Genomic DNA, 10,468 nt, shown 5'->3' with positions numbered 1-10,468 from the left:
AGCGGTCAAAGGTCATCTTAGGTATTTCCTCCCCTTCCTTCTCAACCTGATTACAAAAATGTGGAGTGAGGGGGCAGCGGGAAGCTGGGTGGGGAGGGGCTCCCCTGTAGGGTTGGATGAGGAGAGGTAGGATTGGGCCCTGCACGGGGGGTAGGGTCTGAATATGGGGGAGTCTAGGGGATTGAGGAGGGGATATGGGCCCAGTTTCAGGGGCCAATGGGGGATCTCAGCCACTGGAGGAGCTGCGCCAGGCGTTACAGACCCTGCCCTGGGTCTTGGGGTGCCTGGCTTGCCCTCTTCCCCGGCCTTGGGGTTCCCGGTATTTCCATCCCACCTTCTTGGTTTCAGGGGCTCCGGCAGTTGCCCTGCCGGTCCTGCTGCTGGAAGCGACGGAGCTTGTGGGCCCAGACATCGCGCCAGGGCAGCGCCAGGCTGTTCCTGTCCAGCACCAGGCGTGCCGGGTCGGGCGACTCCGCATCGTTCCCGATCACCAGGTAGGCCTTGCCAACCTGAAGGCGCAGGCAGCCGCAGGCCAGGTCCTGCCGGGGCACCCAGAGCGGTTGCTCGCCCCGACGGATGGGCACCTGGCGCTGCCGATATACCGCCAGCACTGAGGTTGTGAACTGCCACCACTCGCCCGACTCCACCATGGACAGCAGCTGGGCATGCAGCACTGCAGGGGGAGGTCAGAGGTCAGGAAGGGGCAGGATACTCCCCTATCCCCAACATTAGCCAGTGATGCCAGTTCTCAATGGTAGCCAGTAATGCTCATCAGGCAATGATACACAACGATGCTCAGCGGTGCTCAACATTAGCCAATGATACCGATACCCAATGATATTCAACAATATCCATTAGTCAATGATACCAATACCCGACAATACTCAATGATATTCAAGAATACTCATTAGTCAATGATACCAATACCCAACAATGCCCAATGATATTCAACAATACTCATTAGTCCTCACCATTCCCCAATGATACTCAATGATTCTCAACGTTAGTCAATTATAGCAATACCCAACAATACACAATAATACTCAACATTATCCAGTGATACCAAACCTCACCTTTTCCCAATGATACTCAACAATAGATAATGATATCAATACCCAGTGATACTCAACAATAGATAATGATATCAATACCCAACAAAACCCGATGATACTCAACAATAGACTAAGATACCAATACCCTACAATACTCAATGATACTCACCAATACCAAATGATACTCAATGATACCCAACATGAGCATTGCACTGCTACAGACTAGGGACCGAATGGCTAGACAGTAGTTCTGCAGAAAAGGACCTAGGGGTTACAGTGGACGAGAAGCTGGATAGGAATCAACAGTGTGCCCTTGTTGCCAAGAAGGCTAATGGCATTTTGGGCTGTATAAGTAGGGGTATTGCCAGCAGATCGAGGGAGGTGATCATTCCCCTCTATTCAACATTGGTGAGGCCTCATCTGGAGTACTGTGTCCAGTTTTGGGCCCCACACTACAAGAAGGATGTGGAAACATTAGAAAGAGTCCAGTGGAGGACAACAAAAATGATTAGGGGCCTGGAACACATGACTTATGAGGAGAGGCTGAGGGAACTGGGATTGTTTAGTCTGCAGAAGAGAAGAATGAGGGGGGATTTGATAGCTGCTTTCAACTACCTGAAAGGGTGTTCCAAAGAGGATGGATCTACACTGTTCTCAGTGGTACCAGATGACAGAACAAGGAGCAATGGTCTCAAGTTGCAGTGGGGGAAGGTTTAGGTAGGATATTAGGAAAAACTTTTTCACTAGGAGGGTGGTGAAGCACTGGAACGGGTTACCTAGGAAATCTCCTTCCTTATCGGTTTTTAAGGTCAGTCTTCACAAAGCCCTGGCTGGGATGATTTAGTTGGGGGTTGGTCCTGCTTTGAGCAGATGGTTGGACTAGATGACCCCCTGAGATCCCTTCCAATCCTGATATTCTATGATTCTATGATTAGCCAATGATGCTGGTACCAATATCCACCAAAACCCAATGATGCCCAACAGTGCCCACCAATATCCAGTGAGACCCAATATGCAACTTTATCCACTGATGTCAAACATTCCCCAATGATACCAACACTCACCCATATTCAATTAAACGTATCAACACCCAACATTACCAAATAATGCCAATGCCCATCAATACCCATTGATGCTCACCAATACATAGCAATACCCAGTGATCCCAAATGATGCCCAACAGTGCCTGCCAATAACCAATGATACTCACCAATACCCAGTGTTACTCATCGATGACCAATAGTGCACTCCAATACCCAGTGAAACTTACCCACCAATACGCAGTAGTGCCCTTCATGCCCAGTGTTCACCAATGCCCACCAATTCTGAAGATGCCTAGTGATACCGAAGAATGCCTACCAATATCCAGTGACACCCACCAATATCCAACTCTGCCAGCAATACCCACTGAAACCCAACAGTATCCAGATAACCAGCAATAGCCATTGACAACAACAATAGCCACTGACACCCAACAATAGCCACTGAACCCCAATATCCAGTGATACCCAGCAATACGCACTGATGCCCAAACGATATGAAGTGCTAGCCAGTGATGGATACTGATACCCAATAATACCCAGTGATGTTCACAGATACCAATTGATGTTGATTAATACCCAGTGATATATGCCATAAAACCCTCAAGTGGCCCCAACTCCTAGCCAGGGACAGCAATCAGACCCTGCTATGCCCAGCAATTCTAAGCACCCCAAGGAAAGCCCCACTCTCCCACGAATGGTGCCTGACCATGCCCAGTGGGCCGGCCACCCGGACTTGCCAAGGTGTTTCGGCTCTGGCACTCAGGGCCTGATTCTGAGAGAGCAAGTGAGGAAGAGTGGTGGAGGAGGAGGGATGGACACACAGGTGGGGGGCGGAGGCAGAGTGGGGCAGGCTGGGCTCTCACTATCCTTTGTGCGGAGTGTGTATGATCCGTTGCTCTTTGGCTGCTCTCAGGAGCCGGGGCCAGGGGCAGTGGGTGGCTCATCTGGATAATCCCTTCCTAATCCCTGGAAGAAAACCGCATAGACTCCTAATGCCCTTTGTGCCTTGAGCGCGGCCTCCAGCTCAGGGTCAACCCTGCAGTGCGGGAGAATTCTCTGCCGGACAATTGTCACAGCGAGGGCAGGGGGCAGGGACCAGATCCTGAACAGAGCATTGCTGGGGAATAAATCATATCCATCTATCTTGGGACACAGCTATCTATCTATCTATCTATCTACCTATCTATCCCCATACACATCTCCCTGTCTCTCCATCCATCCCCGTATCCCCATCCATCCATCCCATACACACTCATCTATCTATCTATCTATCTATCCCCATCCACCCCCTCTATCTATCTATCTATCCTCATGGCACATCTTTCTTTCTTTCTTTCTTTCTTTCTTTCTTTCTTTCTTTCTTTCTTTTTCTTTCTGTAACATTTCCCAGCTTCAGGATGGACATGTATGAGGAGAGAGAGACAGATAGGTGGATGGGATAGACAGATGAATAGATAGCGGGAGTGTCTGGAGATAGATAGATGGGGTGGCTGGGGATAGATAGATAGATAGAGTGGCTGGGGTGACCTGGGATAGATAGATGGGGTGGCTGGGGATAGATAGATTAGATAATGATGTCGGGTCAATGTTACCGTAATCCTTCTTGCAGTATTTTCGCAGGTTCATGTGGACACGGCCGTGGGAGGGGCTGCAGTGAGTCCGGCATTCAGTGCCTACGGGGAGAGCACAGATGGAGGCACATGGGTACAGTGGGGTTAGCTCGTCCCCGGCTCCTCGCCCCATCCTGCTTCTCATGAACCAGGGTCCATCCCAAATCATGCCTTTGACCCCCCACAAGTGCTGCTCCAGGCCTGGAGGCGGGACCTCCAGCTCCAGTGCTATGATGTCACTTCCTGAATTAGCATTCCTGCTTCCTTGGAGGCAGGATTTCCTGCCGGGCTGAAACTCCATGGTACAGCTGTTAAGCTATCATGTCACTTCCTGAAATCACATGTGTCACCCCCGCTGGAGGTGGAACCTATAGCACAGCTCCCCCTCCCCGCCAGGGGCGGCACTTCTTGGAATGCCATAATACAGCACAGTTCTGGAGCTATGATGTCACTTCCTGAACTAGCATGCCTCCCTCCTTGGAGGCAGGACTTCCTAGAGTGCCAGGTAGAGGACATAATTCTGCGGTTATGATGTCACTTCCTGAATTTGTGTTCACCATCCACCTTTTAGAAGGGATTCCCTGGAATGTCTTACCCTACAGCACAGCTCCAGAGCTACGACGTCACTTCCTCAATAGGCATTTCCCCCCCTTTGGAGGCGGGCCTGCCTGGATTGTCCTACACTGTGTCACAGTTCCAGGTCTATGAATTATATCTTCTATGTCCTGGAGTGCCATATATCATGGGGCACTAGCTATGACATCACTTCCTGCCTACAGCCCCTGGAACCTTGAGACTCCGTTGGGGGAGGGTCTTCTTTATAGGTACCCCAACAAATGTGTTCAGCCGTACCCCCCTAATAGTCCCCTCCTCTTCCCATTGTCCTCCTCCTCCCATTCCCTTCTTCCGACCTCTCGTGCCTGTCCCACTTCCATCCCCATCTGCTAAATGCCCACCTTCCTTGGCACCCCCTCAAATTCCCCTCCACCAGAGCCAGCATATTTGGCTGGTTCATGCCATGAACCTGCAGGCTCCATGACCACACTGCATTGCAGCTCGGCATCCACTGAGTCTTACCAGCAAGATTTGAACCCTCCCCCCAAAGCCATGTCTCTCTGTTAGTTGCGCTAAAGGAGTGGCTTTCCCTAGCTGGCAGCAGTAGTAGGCAGTCATCCTCCCTACAGAGTCCTGCACCAGGTGGAAGGACAGTGGTGGGGATGACTGCTCCATCCTGAGGCTGGGAAATGGGACTGGGGGGATGACGCCCAACTGTTGATCCCCCTCATCCTGCCCCAGGCACCTGTGTTCCACTCCAGGGGGTAGACAGCTGTGGTGGTCATCACCTCTTGAATGCCTGGGAGAGGGGGATGGAGGGAAGGAGGGAGGGAGAAAGAGAGAGAGAGTGAGACGTGTGGAGTCAATAAGCATGATCCTGTCACCCCCTCCCCATCTCATGCGTGTAGAGAGCAAGGTTCACTCATGCACTCAGACTGCCACTAAGGATGTTCCAGGCGTGATCCTTGCCCATTTGCCAGGACAGGCTGAAGTCATGAGCTACGATGTCACTTCTTGAATTAGTGTTTGCACTTCCTGGATGGATGACTCACTTCTAGAGTTATGATGTCACTTTCTGAATGACAATCTCTCTCTCCCCTTCCACCACCGGAAGTGGGACATCCTGGAGTGCCACATGCCAGGTGACAGTGCCAGTTCCATGATGTCACTTCCTGAATTAACAATGCCCGCCCCCCAGGCCCAGTTAGAGGTGGGCCTTCCTGGAGTGCATTACACCACATACCACACCACTGGAGAGCTATGAGGTCATGTCTCAAATGAGCTCCTCCCCTACAGGCGGGACTTCCTGAAGTGCCCTAACTAGAGGTCAGATCCGGAGATACGAGTTCACTTCCTGAATTAGCATCTATTTTATCCCCCGACCCCTGAAAAACTCCAAGGAGGCGGGGCTTTCTGGGCAGGATCTGATTGGTGGATTAATATTTTACAAGTGGTTATCTTATTGAACACAATATAGGGACCCCACCTCCTTAAAGTAGTCAACAGAAAATGAAAGCTCTGCAGTTACCATACCATGCCTGGCTACCGTATTGAGCAGTATATATGGGCCCAACCCAATTACCAAACTGAATGGAATATATGGGCCCAATTTAGTTACCATATTGAACAGAATATACAGCCCCTCCTGGTTACTGTAGTGAACAGAATACAGGTCCCAATTTGTTTACTGCACCTAACTAGGGTGACAAATAGAGGCACTTTCTGGGGGGTGGGTGTGTTTCAGTTGCCTATATACGACAAAACCCCTAACATCAAGATAGTTTGGTCACCCTACTGAAGGGAGTATAAAGGGCTTGATTGGTTACCGTATTGAACAGAATATAAATGGCCCTTCCTGGTTACCCTATCGAGCCGAATACATGGGCCCTTCCTGGTTACTGTATAGAGCAGAATATATGGGTCCAGTTTGGTTACCGTACTGAGCAGAATATATGGGCCCAGTTTGATTACCGTACTGAGCAGAATATATGGACTTTTCCTGGTTACCATATTGAGCAGAATATATGGGCCCAGCTTGGTTACCGTATTGAGCAGCCTACATGAGCTCTGTCTAGGGCATTATACCCATCCAGTATGTATAAGGGGCAGACTTACGGATGCAGGGGATGTGGGCTGTGCGGCTCTGCTGAAAGCCCTGGGCGCAGCGGTTGCAGGTGAGCCCGGTGACGCCCATCTTGCACTGGCACTGCCCCGTGGTCTGGTTGCACATGGTGCTGACAGCTCCAATGGGGTGGCACTGGCAGGCTGGGAAGGAAACAAGCAGGGTTAATGTCTATCCCAGCAGCAGGCCTCGCAAAGGTGGGGAGGTGCTGTGAGCTTCCCCTCAGCAGTGCCCAGCCAAGGAAGGCCGGCACTGCGAGCTTCCCCACAGCAGTGCCCAGACAGGGATGCCAAAGTTGTGAGCTTCCCTGCAGCAGTGCCCTGTGTTGCTCACCCTTGCAGGCCCTGCGGCTGGTGATGGGCCGAGCCAGGTCACGTTTGAAGCCCGGCTGGCAGTAGTGGCAGTGCCGCCCGGCCGTGTGGTGCCGGCAGTTCAGGCAGACACCCCCGCTCTTGCGCCCCGACAGCTTGTACAGCTCCATGTTAAAGCGGCACCGGTGCGAGTGGCGGTTGCATTCACAGGCTGCGGAGATAGAGTTGGGGTGGAGGTGGGGGAGTCGTAGTTCCAGCCCAGCAGGGGGCGCCTCAAACACCAGCAAACCCAGCCCATCCTTTACGCAGGTGCCGGTGCCCCTCAGTCCCGACCCTCAGCCTCCCCCTCCCACTGTTCTCCCAGCCCTGGGCCCCTCAATCCTGACCTGCAGCCTCCCCCCAACATACACGGTTCTCCCAGCCCTGGGCCCCTCAATCCTGACCCACAGCCTCCCCCCAACATACACAGTTCTCCCAGCACTGGGCCCCTCAATCCTGACCCACAGCTTCCCCCCAACATACACGGTTCTCCCAGCCCTGGGCCCCTCAATCCTGACCCACAGCTTCCCCCCAACATACACAGTTCTCCCAGCCCTGGGCCCCTCAGTCCCGACCCGCAGACTCCCCCCGCCCCACAGTTCTCCCAGTCCTGGGACCCTCAATCCTGACCTGCAGCCTCCCCCCCACATACACGGTTCTCCCAGTCCTGGGCCCCTCATTCCTGACCCACAGCCTCCTGACAGCCAGCTCTGGGCTCTCCACCCTCTGGTCCCAACTCTGCCAATGCCCCCCAATCCTGACCTGCACCCCTTGCCCCCACCCAATATCCCAGCCTGTGGTGTCTCTGTGCTCAGGAGCACCCTGGGGCTGCCCGGCCTGCGCTACCCAGTGTCCCCACTAGGGGTCTCTGTGCTGAGAAGGACCCTTGGGCTGCCCAGGTACCCTCCCTTAGCAGCCAGGCACCCCCCGTCACTCACCCACGCACTCGTGGGCATCGCTGGGCGTGGCACGCTGCCAGGGCCGGTCGCAATAGAAGGCCCTGCAGGTCTCGCACTCGGGGCCGGCCGTGTTGTGGCGGCACTGGCACTGGGGGGCCCCGCCGGGCCCGGCAGCCCCACACCGGGCAGCATGCCCGTTGCACCGGCACCGGCCCCCGACCTGCAGCTCCGACACCCCGTAGGAGGCTTCCCGGCCCCGCAGCCCCAGCCCCCAGTGCCTGCGGTCCAAGGCCACCCGCAGGTCGGTGGCTGTCACCCAGTCCTGGAGCACGGGGCTGTACTCGAAGGCCCGGGCCAAGGGGCGGCCGGCCAGAGGCATGAAAGCCACCAGCCCCCCCACCAGCGGCGTGGGGTCTGTCTGGGCAGAGGTGCAGATGGCTTCATGCTCCGAGGCCTTGCTGATGACCGAGGCCGGGGGCAGCCCGTAGGCCTGGGCGCAGCGGGCGGAGAAGAACTGGAAAGGCATCCAGGAGTGGCCATGGTCTGTGGATTTGTAGAGGGCCATGGAGTGGGGGCGGGGGGAGCAGAAGCGGAGGGCCACGTAGAGCAGCTCGAAGCGGCCTCCCAGGGCCAGGGTCAGGCTGGCATTGGCCACCGGCCCCGACTGCCAGCAGGTGGCCTCGCCGCCCGCGTCGGTCAGGTAGGCGGCGGGGTGGGCGGCAGCAGGGTCGGCCCCGTCGCAGAGGCGGCACCGGCGGGACGAGGTGTTGCCCGGGTGGCGGAAGGCGCACAGGCGCTGCGGGGGGCGGCCGCAGGTGGTGGAGGCCTGGACAAGGCGCCCGGCGGCCAGGTCGGTCGGCTCCGGGAGGCAGTAGCGGGGCCGCCGGGCGGCATCGTAGCAGGGGTCGGAGGCCAGGCCCAGCAGGGCCAGCTGGAGCGAGAGCAGCACCCGCAGGCCCCGCCAGAGGCCAGGCATGGCCAGGTGGTCAGCGCCGGGCTGGCATCACCTGGAGAGACAGAGAGAGGAGAGGGTGAGGGGAAGGTTAGGCAGGAGACGGCCTGCAGTGGCCAGCCCCAGCCCCGCCTGCTTGCCAGAAAGCTGGTGGCTTCTCATTCCTTCCCCTCGCTGTGGTGGGTCACAGAAACAGCTGTCGCTCGGCAGGACTCCGCCCCAGCCATATCCAGTGGTGGGGAGTTCCACAGGCTAACCACTCAGCGGGCTGGATCTCCTTCGTTGTCGTGCCCCACATGTTCTGCACTGAAGTGGGAGGGGCCCAAGGGACCATCTCTGACCCACTCGCTACAGCTAACACCTTCCCCACCCTGGGCAGAATGCTGCTTCTGGGGTGCCAAAGCCAGCGCTTATGCTCAATGACCTAGTGGAGTAGCTCCAGTTGCCAGCTCCAGCTGGCTGTAGTAGGGTGTTACCCTCGAGCTAAACCAGACACAAAAGGGATACAGAACATACATAGTTAGTGTGTTACAAACACCACCATGCGGCCTCCCAAACCCAGGAGTCCTGGCTCCCAGCCCCCCTGCAATCACTAGACCCCACTCCACTCCCAGAGCTAGGGAGAGAACCCAGGAGTTCTGACTCCCGGGTCCCCCATCGCTAACCACTAGCCCCCACTCCTCTCCCAGAATCGGGCTTGGACTGGTGCTCGGAGAATTCTCTTTCTAGCTTCCTGACCGGGGTGTCACATGCAGAGTCTAAATGCTCAGCAGATTTGGGGTGAGCAGGGCAGGAATGAATTTCTCCCCCAGCTCAGCTTGGCTGGGAATTCAGTGAGTTGCGGGGAAAGGCTTCCTTCCTACAGGGCAGAGCTCACACAGCCGGGCTCTTTGCAATGGTGGGTGCGCCGCCTGTCCGGCCCCACCTGCGCTGAACCAGAACCGTGGTGTTCGAGCCCACCCCAAAGAGGGTTTGTCTGCCTGTTCCGGCCCCTGCAAGCCCCCTCTTAATATCTACCCTAGATCTCGCTCGCTGGGAACAGACCCCAGCCCGTCTCTGTGCCATGTGGAGCCCAGCTGATCCCAACCTCTTTACACCCTCCTTGAGCTGGGATCCGGCCCTCTCAGCCAGGCTAATCCTGCCCACCCCTCTCTGCTGTTCCTCTCCCGACCGGTCCTTTTGCCCGCCCGGGGATGCTGGAATTTGGGGCTGGCTCACCTGAACCAGCCTCTGCCACTTTGGGATATGCCTGCTTTCGGCCCCTGGTCCAGGAGATCGTTTTGATCGCATGCCAATCTCCAGGCGTCCCAGAGGGGTAAGGGACCGGGTGGAACTGACCGGCGGCTGGTCCCCCTAGGATCTAGGCATCTCGCACCCCAGGCTTGCTCCAACCTGCCCCGGTCCTGGCTGCAGCCAGCCTGGAAAAGGTTAACAGCCCCCTACCCCAGCAGCCCCAGCTCGGCGCTAATCCGGGTGCGTGACTGCTGTGAGAAGAGGCCCTTTAAATCCAGACTCTCACGGTTATTAAGGGCTCATCGGCTTGTTTCTGTCCTGATTCCCGCTCCCCCTCCAACACCCTTCTCCTTTCCCTGGCAGGGCCGATGAGTAAGGGGTGGATCTGAGAGAGGGTCCGCTGACAGCTGGAGTCAATGCAGGATTAAGGCGGCCTGGAGGGGTAAAGGACACCCACCCATCCACTGCATGGAGAGCCCCAAATGATCTCCAGTGGGAACGGCTGGCTCAGGGGACCCAGGATGGGACATGGGGCCTTTCCCCTGTAGGGGGTGCCAGCCGCAATGTGGCCCCAGGGCAGGGGACCACGTGGCCCAGGGATGAGGAATGGGGCAGGGGCCTTTCACTCCACACACAGAACTGGTTCTGATGC

At 56.1% G+C, this 10,468-nt stretch overlaps 1 protein-coding gene across 1 annotated transcript; it reads right to left on the bottom strand.

Annotated features, from left to right (window-relative positions):
- Window positions 1–344: 344 nt before the first annotated feature.
- On the bottom strand, window positions 345–8,607 carry NTN5 (netrin 5). Its single transcript, XM_050928209.1, has 6 exons — window positions 7,671–8,607; window positions 6,716–6,904; window positions 6,376–6,525; window positions 4,997–5,059; window positions 3,688–3,768; window positions 345–673 (listed from the first exon to the last, which is right to left on the bottom strand). Exons 1-6 carry the CDS (start codon window positions 8,605–8,607, stop codon window positions 345–347), a joined length of 1,749 nt encoding a protein of 582 aa, XP_050784166.1.
- Window positions 8,608–10,468: the final 1,861 nt, after the last annotated feature.

The sequence above is a fragment of the Gopherus flavomarginatus genome, chromosome 18 (assembly GCF_025201925.1).
Source record: "Gopherus flavomarginatus isolate rGopFla2 chromosome 18, rGopFla2.mat.asm, whole genome shotgun sequence".
Classification (NCBI taxonomy): domain Eukaryota; kingdom Metazoa; phylum Chordata; order Testudines; family Testudinidae; genus Gopherus; species Gopherus flavomarginatus.
Note: the sequence above shows the minus strand (reverse complement) of the source record. Positions and strands in the feature narration are given on the sequence as shown.

Excerpts from the sequence above, each read along its gene's own strand:
- NTN5 (XM_050928209.1), bottom strand. The coding sequence starts at position 8,607 with ATGCCTGGCCTCTGGCGGGGCCTGCGGGTGCTGCTCTCGCTCCAGCTG. Across the intron at positions 6,526-6,715 it reads CAGCCGCAGGGCCTGCAAGG|CCTGCCAGTGCCACCCCATT; the intron begins GTGAGCAACACA and ends TTTCCTTCCCAG. Across the intron at positions 3,769-4,996 it reads GTGGAACACAGGTGCCTGGG|GCACTGAATGCCGGACTCAC; the intron begins GCAGGATGAGGG and ends CTCTCCCCGTAG.